Raw genomic sequence first — 15,532 nt, 5'->3', positions numbered from 1 at the left:
AAAGTGCTGGGGTTACAGGTGTGAGCCACCACACCTGGCTATGCTTTTTTTATACCGCATTTTTACTGTGCCTTGTCTATGTTTAGGTATACAAGCACTCGCCATTGCATTATAACTGCCTACAGTGTTCAGCACAGAAACATGCTGTACAGGTTTGTAGCCCAGGAGCAACAGGCTAGCCCAGCTAGCCCAGGTGTGTAGCAGGCTATCCCAACTAGGTTTGTGTGAGTTCACTCTATGATGTTCATACAACAACCAAATCGCCTAATGATGCATTTCTCAGAGCGTATCCCCTCTCCTTAAGCAACACACAGACTGTATAGATGTACATTAACCAAGCATAACACCTGCCCTCCCATACAGGCGAATGAGGGAAGTGGCTTCCCTGTGCTCGCTCAGTAAGCCAGCTGCAGACGGCTTAGCGTCCCCCGCTACTCCTTTCTCCTGCCTCCTGCTCAGGCCCTTCCCGCCAGGCAGGATCCTGGGTCCCAGAGGAAGATGAAGAGCACATACAGTTTCTTCTCACCTCTACAGAGGACCAAAAAGCCAGCTGTGGAAACATTTGGCAAGCATGGGACCCAATGGCCTTGCCCACCTGGGAGGGAGATGAGGACTTTAAATCCTAAATCTCTGCTCCGGTATTTCGGAGAGGGGAATTTAGGAGTTCACTTCCTCTGTCTAGGCATGAAGATGAGAAAGGGTGGAAGTAAGCCGCTGACTCTGCCTGGCTGAGGTTTCCTCATCTCCCGTCCCCACCCACCCAGGCCCACATCCTCCCTGCAGATGCTGGGCATCAGGCTGGCAGTTGGAGGGCAGAGAGCCCCCTCCCTCCCCCCGAGGGACCGTGGGCAGGCCCCTCCCTGGGACCTGCTGCCATCTTTATGAAGACAGGCGCTTCGGCTCCCCAGCCTGTGCTGATGTGGACAGGCGACCAAGAGCTCCCAAGGTGAAGGATGTGGGCTGCGTGCCAGTAAGTGCCCCCAACCTCGGTTATGAATGACCCACATGGAGCTCAACCCCGGACTCAGGCTGACCAGACCAGCTTCCTGTGCCCCAGGACCTTCTGGGGGCCTGGATGGGACAAGGAGGTGGCTCTGTGAGTCTCCACCTTAACCTGAGATCTCAAGGTCAGCCTGTCTGACCTGACACACAGCATCAGCTGCATGTGAGATTCAGGGTCACGTTCCCGGAAGATGCCCCCCGCTTTCTCATCTGTGTGTCCCTGGGGCACCTCCCAAGCTCTGTGCCCCTGAGCCCAGCTTGGTCTCATGATCTCCCCAGCACTCCTAGGAAGGTGGCCCTATCTGTAGCCTGCTGGAGGCGAAGAGCTGGCCCAGTGACCCCTAAGGACCCTATCATCTAGGAGCTAAAAATCCTCCACACAGACACACGGCTATGTGGCAGAGACACACACAGGCACACTGACCTCAGGCCTGTGTGTGAGTCAGAGCAGCCCGCAGTGGTGCACCTGTGGCCCCTCACCCAGGCCAGCCTCGTGGACAACCCCAAGAACTAGCAGAGGCCAGGTTGGGACTTGGTATGAGGGACCCAAGAGAGGCCTGAGAGGCCCTTGGTGGGCAGGGATGACAGGAACACCAAACCAGGCAATTTATCACAGGCAGACAGACAGATGGTGAGACCCCCAGGGCTGGATATGGGGCCGGGAGCCCGCTAGCTATAGGTTAAGCAGCCCCAAGAATCCAAGAATCCTGACTCTGAAGCCCCCACCTCAAGCCCAGACATCCCCCAAGCCAGGGCCCACACCAGGCCCTCAAAAGAGAGGAACTGGGACTCCCACCCCCCCAACCCCCCCAATCCCCACCCCTCAACAAAAGACAAACTCGGCCTGGCGTGGCACTTTGGGAGGCCAAGGCAGGCGGATCACTTGAGGTCAGGAGTCTAAGACCACCCTGGCCAATATGATGAAACCCTGTCTCTACTAAAAATACAAAAATTAGCTGGCATCGTGGTAGCCCTCTGTAATCCCAGCTATTCAGGAGGTTGAGGCAGGAGAATCTCTTGAACCTGGGAGGTGGAGGTTGCAGTGAGCTGAGATTGTGCCACTGCACTCCAGCCTGGGTGACAGAGTGAGACTCTATCAAAAAAAAAAAAAAGTCAAACTCCAAAGAAATGCCCTCTTCCCATGTTCCTGAAGGAGCTGTCTCCTAGGTCTCCATGCACATGGGGAAACTGAGGCTGAAGCAAAGGGCTGGCCCGGGGGGCCCCTGCTGCTCACTCACCAGGCTGTGCTGTGCTCTTGGCTCCTGTGATCTGCAGCCTGAGGCCCCAGACCCCTGGTCCCCAGGAGCAGGGCGGGCGCATTGCCAGAGGCCTGTCCCTGTTCTGGCTTTTCTGAGGAGCCACCACGACCTCTGAGTACACAGAAGTCACACCCTTCTTCCCTGCCTAAGCATGGGCGGGTCTGGGCTGAGGGTACCCGATAGTCTCCCTGGGGCATCTGTGGGGCCCCATCAGGCCATAGCAGGATCCCAGCCTCACCAAGCAGGGAGGCAGCCCCCGAGGACAGAGCAGGCTCCAGGTGGCCTCCAGGTCCCTGTCCCATCCTCCTGGCCCTGAACTTTAGGAATGACTCCAGGAGAGCCCTGGTGTTAAGAACCAACTGATCTCTTAGCCAACAAGAGGGACGGCCAGAACTCAGGCAAGACCCAGAAAAAAGCAGGCTGTGGGCTGGAAGAAAGAAAAGTGCTCTTGGGCCCTCCTTGGTGGGTTTCGTAGCAGGCCGGCCATATCCACAGTGACAGGGAAGGCTGGGAGATTCCCCAGACAGGAGGGGCTGGGAGTCTCTGCCCAGGTTCAGAACCCTCTGGGCTATTTGGAAGCTATTCTGAAATCTGGGAACACCCCAGATTTCAAAGGCAGGCATGGGAATGGGAATCATGTGACCTTGGCTAAGTCATGTCACCTCTCAAAGCTTCGGTTCCTCGTCTGGAAAATGGTGATGGTTTACTGAGCTGTGGTGAGAGGTGAATGAGGCAAAGCCAGGTGAGCCCAGCCCCCAGCCAGCTACACAGAGAGAGACCAAGACCTCAGATCGAGGGGACCATGAGGTGGAGCCATGGCTGAGACTCAGACCCAGAGGACCCCCAAGGACCGTAGCCCAACCCAGTCACTACAAAGTCCTTTATTAACAAGTCAATAAAAACAGAAGAGAGAGAGAGATGTCAAAATACTTTCCTTGGAGGCCCCAGGAGGGAGAGGCACTGTCAGGACTCACCTGGCCAGGGGAGGCAACCCCACCAGAGGCAGAACAGAGGTCAGGGCCCTGTCTAGAGGGCAGCTGGCCCAGGAAGGTGGGGGGGATGGCTCAGGCCTCAGGCAGGGACTGTGCAAATGCTGAGGCCGCGCAGGGAGTGATGGGTTGGGGGCTTAAGCCCCGAGCACCGTGTTCCCCTGCGTGGGCAGACATGCAGTCAGGCTAGCACCTGCCCACTCCACCTGTGAGTGTACACAGGTGTCCGCATAAAAGCCGGTGCCTGCACGCAGCTTACATACAGAGAGCGGAACGAGGGTCCCCGGCAGAACAGGGGGCTCATTCCAGAGCTTAAGGAAATAGCTTAGAGAAGTCTTTGGAAGCCTGGGTCAAGGGGAGAGCAGGGAGGCTGCTCTGTTCCCCATGGTCCTCAGGAAGCCAGGCCTTCCTGCCGCCGCTGGAGGACCTCGATGACGCTGCCGATACCATCCTCGGGCACCTGAGGGCGGGTGGGCAGGAGGGAAGGGTCAAGGTGGAAGCTGGCCAGGGCCACCCCTGACTTTCTGGCCCAACCGAGACTACCTCCTGTCGCCCACATTTCTGGGCCTCACTATCCCCTTAGGAGCTCCCCCTGCCCCAGCCCTTGGTGCTCACCAGGGCGTGGTCGAAGTTGAAGGTGCTGATGTAGTAGGCAGAGATGTCAGCGGCAGCCAGGGGACCCGCGATCTGTGCCACGATGCCACATTCATCTGAGGGTGGTGGAGGAGGGCCACATGTGGCACATGCCAGTTGCTCCCCAGACACTCCCCAAACCCCCAACACCGGGAACGGCCCTCACCAAAGCCCAGGGGCTGTCCACCGATGCGCACCATCCTCCACAGCTCCCCCGAGGAGCTGGTCAGCAGGAGGTCACTGGGGAACCTGGGGAGGGAGACGGGTGATGGGCAGGGCACCCCCATCCACCCCTGCCTGACCGTGAGCTCTGGGACAGGTACACCTGCTGACCTCAGAGTCTGATGGCCCACCTCCTCCCTGCCTGGGACTGGCTGGGGCCTGGGGCCCACCCAGGGTCAGGGGTCACCTACTTTTTCTGTGTTTCAGCATCCATGACAATGGAGATATAACCCTCGATGAGGGAGAAGGCAAAGAACGTGATGGAGCTGGGTTCAGGACTGCTAGAGGCTGCCTCCTTGGGGGTGCTGGGGAGGGATGGGAGGTTTAGGGGTTCTGCCAGGCACCCAGCCTACTGCCCCTGCTCCCGATCAGCCTCCAGAACCCTGGGAAGGAGCTGGCATGGTGGCCTGGGGAGGCTCTGCCATCTCTGCTACCCGCCCAAGGGTCCAGCCCTCTGGAAGGTGTGGGTGGGGATGGGGGAGGACAATGAACCCAGCCTGTGCCAAAAACAAAGGATTCCATGGTGAGAGGGCCAGACCAGGGCATGGCTCAGAGGACCTCGCTGGAAAGGGATCCAGCTTTGGGGCGAGAACCTTCCCCGAACATCAGTGAAGCACAAGTGAGCATCATGGGCTGCCAGGAACCCCAAGAGAGGACAAGGGAGAGGTGCAAAACTGATAGATGGGCGGAAGGTGGTGGGACAGAGTGTAGGGAACAGTGGTGTGAGGACAAAGACGAAGTTCCAAGGTCCACCTGTGCGAGTAGAAGAGGACATCTATGAGGGTGGTGGCGATGGCTGGAAGCGTCTCAGGGTCCAGTGTGAGGACACAGAAGCGGTTCTGTGGGCTCTGGATGGGATGCACCGTGGGGCTGGGCCCTGCTGGAGGACAGCAGCAGGTGAAAAGGTGTCCGTGGGCTGGGGCGCCCCCTGGTGGCCAGTCAGGGAGAGGCGTGGGCCACGGGCGGGTCTTTGCTATCCAGGAACTGGCCAGGGTCCTCCTGCCCCACTGGGGCCCAAAAGGGAAGGGACCCAGTGGTAGTAGGAGGCCCTGCCCAAGTCCAAGTTTCAGGGGGCCGCCCTCACCATGCTGAGTGCGGGGAAAGCCATTGCTGGAATCATCCCTCGTCACAGGCACAGGCTCTCCGCCCACCTCGCGGTAAATGTCGAACTCCTGGGCCAGCGTGTGGATCACCACGGACAGGTCCTGCTCCCGCACCTGGGCCACAGCAGATGGCACATCACATGGGCTCCCAGGTACCTATATCCACCCTGCTCTGCACCAGCACTAGCAGGAAACTCACCAGGATGAAGTCCGTCTGGTAAGTGGACAGCATCAGCACAGACACGTGGTGCTCGGCCAGTGGCGCGATGACCGAGCGGGCGATCTTGGTGACCCCAGCAGCCTGCACAGCCGCACCGCTGTGAGACGACACGTTCAGCACCAGCCATGTGGCCTCAGCTACTTGCAGGAACTCAGAAGGGGGCAGCTCTGTGGGCAGGGGACATGTCAGGTCAGGGTCTACAAAGGCTGGCCCCTGCCCCTCTCTGAGCCTCAGTTTCCCTTTCTGTGCCTTGGATCCATCAAGGTAAGGGCAGGTCTGGAGGGTGGGGCTGTCTCCCCCCAGTTCTGCTCCTGAAGTTCCTATGTGTGCAAAGACTGAGAAAAGCTTCAAGTGCTGGCCTGGTGGCATTGAAACTTCCCACTTAAGATCAGAGGTCCAGATTCAAACAGAACTGGGTTCAAATTCCAGCTTTGTTAATTTGTCTTGTGACCTGGGGCAGGTGATTTGAGTCTCAGTTTCCCCATCTGTAAAATGGGACGACAATATCTACCTCACTACGGTGTCTTCTGTGGGTTAGCAGAAGCTTTATACCACATGGCACCACCAGGGGGCATTCGCAGATTAGATTGGCTGAGGGATTGCCTTCCCCTTTTGCAGACCTAGACTTCTGAAGTAAAAACAGGGAAACTAAGGCCTGCAGTGGAGCATGGGGACAGGCTAAGCTCCAGCTAGCTGGCCTGAGACTCCAAGCCTGTGAGGATGGGCCGGGCCAGCAGCAGGAGGAGGAGCTAGGCGTCAACTCCAGGCCCCAGGGAGGGCCCAGGCTGGCGTCCAGTCCTGAGCAGGGGCCAGGGCCTGGGTGGCTGCTATTCACCCCAGCACAGCCAGGAGGCCTCCAGGACCCTCCCCTGAGATGGCTGCCTGCTCCTGCATTCCTTCCCTCAGACTCCTGGAGTTCCCAGACCAGCAGGGGAGGAGGTGACCCAAACCAGGGAGTAAGACCAGGAGGAAATAATACCCAGGGACTTCTAACAGCAGCACTTGACTGGAATCGTAACAGAGGCCCTTCTGCAGGCCTAAGACTGCTAAGTGCCCCTCAGCGGTTTTAAGTTTATAAAGCCCTCATGGGACCCTATGTATCAGAATCATAACTATACCCATTTTACATAAGAGAAAACAGCTCAGAGAGGGAAAGTGATTTGCTCAAGGGCACACAGCCAGGGAGTGGTGGAGTAGGGTTCGAACCCTGACCATCTGCTTTTAAGGCTTAAGCTCTTGGGACGGATCCCAGGAACTGGTGAGAACCCTACAGAAGGGGAGCGCGACAAGCCCCTCCCGTACTCCCGTTCCCCAGACCAGCCCCCACCTTTAAAGCCCTCCTCGTCCACCATAAGCGTGTAATCCTCAGGGGTCTCCGTCAGGCTGAAGAACTTGCACCTGGTTGGGGGTGGGAAGCATCTTCAGCTTGGTGTGGAGAACTGGGGGTCGGGAGTGGATTTCTCTCCATCTGCCCCGAGGCACCCCCGCGACCCCGGGCCGGGCGCCTTCCTGCCCCCCGGCCTTTAATTTCCAGGGCAATGGGATGTTAGCCCCATCTCCGGGGTTGGGGGCTACTTTCCGGCCTCCCTACCTCTCCAGGAGCTCTCCACCCCTCCACTCCTAGAGGGAGGAGAGGTTCACACTTGCAGCGACAGCCCCAGGGGCGTCGGACCTTGGACCCCCTAGTCCAGCCCCTCTGACCTGAAGGGAGGCGTCCTGGAAGGAGCTCCCCGCAGTGACCAGGTAGGAATACCCCCATTTGACACTACTGAGTTAAGCATTGCCCATCCCAGGCTGTTTGCGCTTTGCCCCTGGGAGGGGGCCTCACCGGGCCGGATAGGCGGCGGTCCCCCAGGCCGGATGGCGGCCGGAGGGGGCGAGTCCTCCCCACCCGCTCCCGCCCGCCTGCCTGCCTGCCTTACGAAGCGATCCTAATCCTCCGACCCTGGCCCGGAGCGACAGCAGAGCCCCCAGCCCCCATCTGCTCTCCTGAACCCCGGCGCGCACCGGCTGCGGCGGGGCAGGAAGAGCAGCTTGATGAGCGGGTGGGTGTAGAGCCAGAGACCAGGACGGGCGACGCTCAGCACCCGCACCCGGTGTTCTAGGATGTGCAGCTCCATCGCGGCTCGCGCGGACCCGACCCCGCCGCCAACTAGACCTAGGCCGCGCGGGAGGCGGGGCGGCGGGGGTGTTGCCCCAGCCTTAAAGGAGCCGCTGCGCGGCCGCGTCCACGCCGCCCGCTACGCGGCTGACCGGCCCAGCCAGGCTCGGCGTCCGGCTCCTTGACGGCCACGCCCCGCGGGAAGAGAAGCCTATTGGGTGGTCACGCCTCCTCCTAAAGGCAGAACCTCATCCCGCTTTCCAGCCCACCGAGACCGCCCCGAACGGCTCCGCCTTTTTTAGCACTGGCTAGGGATAGACCCCACCCCGTCTGACTCCTCCAGGCCCCGCCCCTGACGCGCCCCCTCCCTGGGCTCCGCCCTTTCCGCGGAAAGCCAGCTGCGCAGCGGGTGGGCCATCCCGGAGGCTAGGGGACGTTTCTGTCCTTCTGGCACACACGTGGGTTTTATGATTGAGGTCCTTGAGACAGAAGGGCCTCGAAACAAACTGGAGCTCGGCTAGGACCAGAACGCTGCCCCCAAATTCCCGGAACGATGAGAGGCACAGGTCTGCTGTGCAGCGCTGTTCCCCGGGCGCCTTTCGCTTTCCTGCCTCTCGTGGCTGCAGGGGGCAGGGCCGCCAACACAGGATTGTAATTGATACCTACCCTTCCCCGCTTGCCAGGGGGCTGACAAATTGAAACCTGGCCTGGTAGCCCCGCTTGTTCCTTTCATCCAACTTTCAAAATAGAAGGCTCCCCACCAGGGGCACACAGAGGTAGAATCCTAGCCACCTCTGCCTGAGTGACATACTTTGGGTTAGGGGGCTGGAGGTGGCCAAGGCCTAAGGCTTGAGGTCCCTCGATACAAACAAAACCCAGAAGTGCTTGAGCCAGTAATGCCCAGTGCTCAGACTTCGGTGGGGGAGGCCCATGCAGTTGAGGTTCAGTGAGTACTCAGACCTCAAGCCTGAAACTTGAGCCCCAAAGCCTGCAGCCATTAGCTAGCCTGTGCACATCTAAACTTGCTTCAGGTTCAAGGAGGCCCCCAGCAATGGCAGACACCCCAGATCTTATCAGGCCTCCACAGGTCTAAGAAGACCCCAAGGCTGAGCAGGCATCAGCATGTCCATGTTGGCTCCATGCAGGGCCAAGAATGCTCCAGGGGACCCTTGTCTGGCCTGAGCACCCTGAGGCCTCAGATGTGAGGCTTTGAACCAAGTAGATTAAAGCAGGCCTCAGGCCTGATTGGGACCCAGCAGGCCTGAGCAGGCCCTCTGCCTGCTCTGGAGCCCCCACCATAGGCAGATGGAAGCCAAGCTAAGTCTCCACCCTGGACTCTCGGGCTTGACACATTCCTGTGAAACACTGTGTAGCCACCACATCCTGGCCTATCCCCTGGAGGACTAGGGGAAGGAGGAGCTTCTCAAAGGCTGAGCCCATCTCATCAATGGCAGGTGCAGATAGAGTGGGAAACCATAGGGCTGAGGGGAAGGAGGCAGGAAGTGGGGTGGCCTACCGTGATAGTCTCTTGAGACCCGTCACCTCCCTAGGCCTCAGTACCCCCAGCTGTACCAGGACAGGATGTTCCAGGCCCAGGCGAAGCCTGAAAGCTCCCAGGGAGGCTCTGCTCCTCCCTCTCCTGCCCCCTCCTGCTATGGCCTGGCCTGGCCCAGCTTGGTCATCTGCCAGGAACAGCGCTATTGTTTGACTGGAAAAGCTGCTTCCTCAGCAGAAGGGGGGCCTCTCCCAGGGACACCCTGTCCTTGCCCTCACCAGTCATCAGGTTGTGACCGCAGTGCCTGCCTGGGCCCTCAAGGGCACAGTTAGGTCTCCTGGAGCCCTGGTCAGGAGAGGAAGCTGAGTGAGGGGCTTTTGGTGCAAATCCAGCTGAGGCTGGGTGGTTCCTTTCCCATTCAGCTCCTGTTTCCTTGTCTGTAAAATGGGGCTAATCGAGCCTATTTGACCAGTCCAGCCTGGCACTTGGCAAGTGCTCAGTAAATTGAAGGCGGCATTTTATCAAAGAACCACAATTCGCCCCCCTCCCTGAGGGCCTGGGCTGAGCCTGTGAGGACATTCATGGTGCTCCACCCCAGGCCCCGTCCCTGACCCCAACCCAGAATGAGCTCTCAGAAACTTACTAGAGCCTGAGGTGGCATCCAGGCCAGGCCTTGAAGGAGGAAGACCCTGAAACGTCCTCCTTAGGAGTCCCTGCCCCTTGGTGGGTGGGTGAGGACGAAGGCCTAGGGAGCACACCCTGCTCTGCCCAGCACTGAGCTCCAGCCCTGGTGTCCCTCATCTGTGGCAGAAGGTAGACATAAGGCAGTGGGGATGGGGCAAGTGAAAATGGGGGTTAAGAATGGGGGCTGGCCAGGGACTTGGCATGTCCTCTGGCAAAGGTACCTCTCAGAGAGGCTCTGGTGCTGGGCTGGGGCCCAGGAGAAGGGGCTCTGTAGGGCAAAGAGAAGAGATGCTGAGCACCAAGGTGACCAAAGTGGTACCCCCTTCCCAGCCCCTAGCTGTACACGAGCTCTCTATACAAGGCTGTTTATTTCTGTACAAAACCATGTTTCTATTTTACACAAAGAACACCCCACCCTTTCCCCTCACACCAGCACCCTAACCCTGGGGAGCATCCCCCCAGGAGGGGGCTGAAGGAGGCCCCACCCCCTGGGCCCTAGCTTCTGCCTGCCCTGGCTGGGCCAGCCCGAGTGCCACTGTAAAGAAAATAAATAAGGAGGCTCAGCCAGAATCTGTGTTGGACCAGCCAGACTCCAGCCCAGCCCAGTGGCCAGGCAGCTTGGCCCTCAGAGGGTGGGCAGGCCGTGGAATGTCAGTTCATGAACCGTGTAGGTATGTGGAGACCCCGCCCTGGAGGCCTTAGCTGCCAGGGTTACAAGTAGGTGTCCTCACTCTCCTGGGACGTCAAGCTCTCCTGGGAGCGGTGGTGGGCTGAGACCTGGGGAGCCGAATCCTGAGGTGCTGAGTCCTGGGGGGCTGAGTCCTTCGGGGGCACATGCTGTGGGGGACATGCATCTCCTGCAGCGGCCACCACCATGGCTTGATTTGGGACTGGGGGCTTCTCCAGCTGCCCTCTCGCCTTCGTCTGTTTCCGCTGCTCCTTCTGGGCCTGCTTGGGTGGCTTGGGCTTGACTTTGGAGCCAGGGAGGGGGGCATCTAGGGGCAGGCGGATGGACGGCGAAGGTTGTAGGGCAGGCCGGGGACCAGGTTCTGCATCCAAGATAGCCTTGGCACCATGCAGCCTGGGCGGGGAGTGGCACTGCAGCTCACCCCGGGTCTCCTGCCAGCGCCGCAGCTGGATGAGGTGTTCGCGCTCAATCTGGCGCTCTGTCACGGGCAACTCCACCACCTGCAGGGGCAGTGTCACAGGCAAGTGGGCACCAAAAAGAAGCACCTTCCCCTTCTGCCTCCCAGCCTGGGCCCCCAGTCTTCCTCAGCATCCCCCAGCCTTGGCCACTAAACGCTGACCCCAGGAAGGATGAGGGTCTAGTCCCAAGCTGCAGTCACAAGCCCCAGAGCTGAGTGCCAGGTGAGCTGGACACTTGAGACCCACCGCCTCAGAGGAGAAAGCTGCCCACAGCTTCACGAGTCCACCTGCCTGACTATGGGGCTAAAGGGGTAAGACCCAGACAGACAAAAACCTGCTGTCTGCCAACCTGTCACCCACCGCTGCCCAGGGCAGCCTGGCTGCTTAGGCTCAAATTCCAGCTCCACCTGGGTGGGTGACTTTAAGGGGAGTTGCTTAGTGATTCTGCCTCTGTGAGCCTCCATTTCCTTATGTGTAAAAGCTGGCCATGCATGTTCCACCTAATTGCCCCTGAGAGACAAGTATCCATAAAGAAAGAAGAAAGGGAAATAAGAGCTAAGGCTGCGAAGCGGGTACCAGGGAGGAAGAGGGGGCCGTGGGTCAACACTCTTCTTCATTCCCAAGTGGCTCGGATCCAGAAGGCCCTGCAGAGCCAGGCCTCTCTGTGCCCCATGCTCCTCACCAGACAGAAGGATGAGGTCCACCCACATGTTCTGTGCCACCTAGCAATGGTCCTGGCATAGGTGATCCACCCTCAGGGGCTGAGGGTTAGCGGGACCCCCTTCAAAGGACCCCCACCTGTCTTCCTCCCTCCCCATGATAAGGGGCAGGCGTGGGCTGTACCTCCTGGACCAGGAAGGCCTCCTGCATGATCTTGGGGCTGAGGCTCCGCAGTTGCTCGATGGTCTCGTACTGGCCCTGGCAGGCTTTGACCTTCTCGGGAGAGCCCAGCGCGTGCTTCAGCAGCACCAACCCAACCCGGAAGATGATCTTGACTCCTGCATGGGGGATGGGCAGTAAGTACAAGGAGGCTTTTTGGGGTTTCTCTGCAAAGAGAAGCCACACTGTGGGCTGCTGGGGACAGGGGTGCTCCCCTCAAGCCCAGCCCAGTACCTTCGCAGAAGAACATGTCCCAGACACGCAGCACAGAGCTCCAGGGCAAGGTTCGGGAGAAGGCGCACATGAACCACTCTGTCATATAGAGGAGCGGGTCAATCTTCTGACGGCTGAGGTGCTTGTGGGCCACCGGCGATACCTTCTGCAACAGCGAGAAGAGGATCTCCCCATCCAGCTGGATTGCCTCCTAGGGAGACATCGAGGCCACGGGACCATGACCGTGGGCTGCAGGAGCCAGGGCAGAGACTACACCCAAGCACCCAGCACCAGGCTCAGGCAGCTACCGCCTGCATGGTGTCTGCCTCTGCCAGGTGCTAGGATACAATGATGAGCAGGCTGGAGCCAGCTGGTCCCCTGGGGGAGCTTATCCTGAGAAGGGTACATGAGCAAAAGAGGCTAGGGGAGGGGGAGGGGGCTGAATGCCCCTAACAAGGCTGGAGCAGGACTGCTCTCAAGCATGTGCTGGAGGGTCTCGCCTGTCAGGGTCAAGGAAGCTCCCTGAGGGCTAAAAGCTGAAGGAAAAGAGAAGTTTTTAGGGGACAGCACAGGGAAGGGAGCTTCCAGGCAGATTTTAGCCTAGGCCAAGGCCAAGGGAGGGAGGAACTTAGTGCCCTGGAAGAACTTCAATTCTGCAAAATGGTCAGAGCAGCTAGAGGCTGAGATGAAAGTCAATATAGAAGGGATAGCATCGCAGCCCAAGAGACCTAACCCTGGCAGGCCTTGGGACTTCAGTCTGAAGGCAACAGAAGGCCAGAAAGTTTTTAACCTGGGCAGGAGTTACTATGAAAGAAGGGCCTGGAGGGGTCACAGAGGGTGTCCAGCCCGGGGCAGGTCCCAGGCCAGGCTACACTCACCAGTTTCTCGCTGTAGTAGCCGGGCAGGTACTTCTCACAGATCTGTACCAGGCACCAGAAGGCTTGCTGTGGGCAAGAGAGACGTGAGGCCTTGCCGTTGGGGGTTCCCCACCCACCCCCCTGCCTGCCCGGGCCTGGTGGTACCTCAGCAGGCATATGCATGAGTAAGACAGCGGCAATGGGTGCTTGGGCCTGGCAGTAGCCCTCCTCGGGCCGGTACAGCGTGTAGGCCTTCAGCACACGGAATAGGTCCTGCTGGCTGTGGAGAGGCCAGGCAGAGCAGTGATGACCGGGGTGACTCTGCTACCCACGGCCTTCACCTACGCCCCACTAGACCAGCCTGCCTCAGAATCTGCCCCTCCCTTGAGAGGGAAGGTGATCTGCTGACCAAGGGGTCAGTCTCCTACTGGAGCACATGGAGTCTCACATGCCCAGAAGGAAGGAGGTGGGGAAGGTCTCCCCCATGACAGGGGAGGGCAGAGGCTCAAAGAGAAAACAGGGAGCAGGGCCAGGGCGGGATGAAAGGCTATGTCAGGGCTGGAAGTAGGGGCCCCTCACTCAGCAGCTATGGCCCCTTGGCCAGGCCAGCTTTGTCCCTGCATCTGTCTTGGTCCCCTTGCCTGCCCTATCTCTCCCCTGCATACCCTCCATTCACCCAATTCCCTCTATCCCTCTTTCTCCCCAACAAAACCTGTTTCCGGAAGAGGGCCAGGCCGGGCAAGCTCTAACACTCTGGAGTCAATGAGGAAAGCCCCCCCAGAGGTAAGAGGAGATGCTAAGAACACACATCAGACTCAAACCAAAAAAAGGGAAATGCTAAGAGTGGAGTTGGGGGCACCCAGCTTCTGAAGCCCTGAACTCACTGTACCTCCTTAGACCCCTTAGAGACAGGGCCTAGAGCCACCTCCCACCTCACAAGGCCCAGCCTGCTCACCCATGGCCCCCCCGGGACACAAACATCTCATGGAATGGGAACTGCCGGTGCAGGTCACGCTCAATCACGTCCAGCCACTTGGGGTCCCCAGGGGACATGTCCAGCTCCTAGAAGCAAGGGCACAAATTAGGGGCTGGGGAGGATGATGGTGGGCATTGCTGACAGGACATGGCTGCCCAGGGATTAGGGGAGGGGGCCCTCCACCAGGGGCAGTGCCCACCCAAGCCCATCACAGACTGGGCCTTCCCAAGGACAGGAAGAGAAGCTCAGGTAAGGATGCCTGGGCAGGGGCAAAGGGGCAAGGAGGGAAGGGCCCTGGAAACCTTAAACCTGGCTCTAGGAAGACTGATGCGGGCAAGACTGTCCACTCCAGCTGCGGTTGGAAGGACTCTAGACATTTCATTCAGGAGTCAGTTAGATACATTATGTCACATCCTTAAAACAGAAGGCTGCTTCTCTGAGTAATAGCTACCAACTGTTCCCACTTCTCTGAGCCAGGTGCTAAGCTGGACACAGGGTACCTGTGGGCCTCATTGATCCTGCTCCCCAACCTCCAGAGATAGGACCTATCATTACACCCTGTTCAAAGATGAGAAAACTGAGTGTCAAGACCTCATGGCTAGAAAAATGGTGGAGCTGGGACTGGAAGCCAGGTCTGATTCAGAGCCATCCATCTCAGCTCCTCAGCTACGTGCCTCCCTGTGCAGGTGGCGTCACCTATCCAGGAAGCCGGGTGTGTGTGAGATCTGCACAGAGCTCTTTCTGGAAGGACATGACATCTGTCAAACCATTAACCTCAGATACTTCTCTGGGTGCCGAGTTTTCAACAAAGTTTTACTCTTTTCTTTGAACTTCCATGAACATTTTAGTATATGCACCTTTAAAAAACAACAGAGCCATTACGAAAAGGAACATCTTTTCTTGGTCGTTTGAAATGTTCTCTACCTTGATTTGCATGTTGGTTACATAGATGTGTATTATTTATCAAAACTCACTGAACTGCATGCACATTCAAGATCTATGCATTTTACTGTATGTAAATTCATACCTCAATTTTTAAAAAAGAAAGAAAAAATAAATAAGGAGGAAGCCCAGAGGGCTGAGCAGGGAAGCAAGAGTATTCACCAGAGGAACCAGAATGTGCTCAAAGGCATGGCCCAGGCACTTTCATGGGAGTGTTGGTTTAAGTACAAGTTGCCTGCAGGGCAGGGGCAGCATCAGGGAAGGCCCTCAGGAGGGAGGCCAGGTCCTCAGCAAACATACCCAGTGGGCGCAGACCCAGGCCCTGCCCTGACGAGCAGGTGACTTCATACAAGCCCCTTTCCCTCTCTGGCCCTCAGTGGGAGTGTCCTAGCATTAAGCTCAAGAACCTAGGGTGCCAGGAACTTGACTAGAGGGTAAGGACTGAGAGGAGCGGCTGACAGAGTGTTCAGGGCTGGAGGGGACAGGGAGGGGCTGGGGCCTCCACACAGAGCCCTAGAGCAGGCACATAGCGGAGAGGTGGATGCGTGCCTCTGGGGCCCCACACACCCTTGTGATGGGGGTCTGTGTACTGTGCACCTCTAGGTACTGTCTGAGCGCCGTGCAGGTTTGCTTTTGTCAGAAACGGGAAGAGGGCCCCACAAATTCTCCTAGCAGTTCCCATGAGGTAGGAACCCGAAAACCCCAAGTCAGTTCCTAGGATGTGTTCATCTGGCACTTCAGCAGCCTAAGGCACTTGGCCACACATGGCTGGTGAGAAAGGAAAAGGGGGTAGCTGCAGATAGGGCACTGG

General features: G+C 58.4%; 2 protein-coding genes across 10 annotated transcripts in view; both read right to left on the bottom strand.

Annotated features, from left to right (window-relative positions):
- Positions 1–3,126: 3,126 nt before the first annotated feature.
- On the bottom strand, positions 3,127–7,735 carry CASTOR1 (cytosolic arginine sensor for mTORC1 subunit 1). 6 transcript variants are annotated; one of them, XM_055253300.2, is made up of 9 exons: positions 7,436–7,735; positions 6,756–6,826; positions 5,408–5,595; positions 5,190–5,322; positions 4,859–4,985; positions 4,297–4,410; positions 4,050–4,132; positions 3,866–3,960; positions 3,127–3,710 (listed from the first exon to the last, which is right to left on the bottom strand). In XM_055253300.2, the coding sequence occupies exons 1-9, from the start codon at positions 7,546–7,548 to the stop codon at positions 3,642–3,644; spliced, it is 993 nt and encodes a 330-aa protein (XP_055109275.2). In that variant the 5' UTR covers positions 7,549–7,735; the 3' UTR covers positions 3,127–3,641. The 6 variants fall into 6 exon arrangements, with proteins under 6 accessions (XP_055109275.2, XP_055109276.2, XP_055109280.1 ...); XM_055253301.2 differs by having other exon boundaries at positions 4,859–4,982; XM_055253305.2 differs by having other exon boundaries at positions 7,522–7,676.
- A 2,322-nt stretch (positions 7,736–10,057) lies between these two features.
- Positions 10,058–15,532, bottom strand: part of TBC1D10A (TBC1 domain family member 10A) — a 35,745-nt gene continuing 30,270 nt past the window's right edge. For all 4 annotated transcript variants that reach the window (XM_055252516.2, XM_055252519.2, XM_063623645.1 and 1 more), the window contains 6 exons: positions 13,759–13,865; positions 12,969–13,083; positions 12,825–12,890; positions 11,968–12,157; positions 11,698–11,852; positions 10,058–10,896 (listed from right to left, as the gene is read on the bottom strand). In XM_055252516.2, coding sequence (XP_055108491.1) covers positions 10,420–10,896; positions 11,698–11,852; positions 11,968–12,157; positions 12,825–12,890; positions 12,969–13,083; positions 13,759–13,865 — 1,110 coding nt within the window. In that variant the 3' untranslated portion in view covers positions 10,058–10,419. The remainder of the gene's footprint in view (positions 10,897–11,697; positions 11,853–11,967; positions 12,158–12,824; positions 12,891–12,968; positions 13,084–13,758; positions 13,866–15,532) is intronic.

Source organism: Symphalangus syndactylus, chromosome 18, assembly GCF_028878055.3.
Source record: "Symphalangus syndactylus isolate Jambi chromosome 18, NHGRI_mSymSyn1-v2.1_pri, whole genome shotgun sequence".
NCBI classification, from domain to species: Eukaryota; Metazoa; Chordata; class Mammalia; order Primates; family Hylobatidae; genus Symphalangus; species Symphalangus syndactylus.
This window is presented reverse-complemented; position numbering and strand designations above follow the sequence as displayed.

What these genes read in the sequence shown, in the direction of transcription:
- CASTOR1 (XM_055253300.2), bottom strand. Translation starts at nt 7,548, where the DNA reads ATGGAGCTGCACATCCTAGAACACCGGGTGCGGGTGCTGAGCGTCGCC. An exon ending in CTTTCCCCGCACTCAGCATG is followed by an intron (nt 4,986 to 5,189) that starts GTGAGGGCGGCC and finishes GCTGTCCTCCAG; the next exon opens with CAGGGCCCAGCCCCACGGTG. An exon ending in GTCCTCTTCTACTCGCACAG is followed by an intron (nt 4,411 to 4,858) that starts GTGGACCTTGGA and finishes ATCCCTCCCCAG; the next exon opens with CACCCCCAAGGAGGCAGCCT.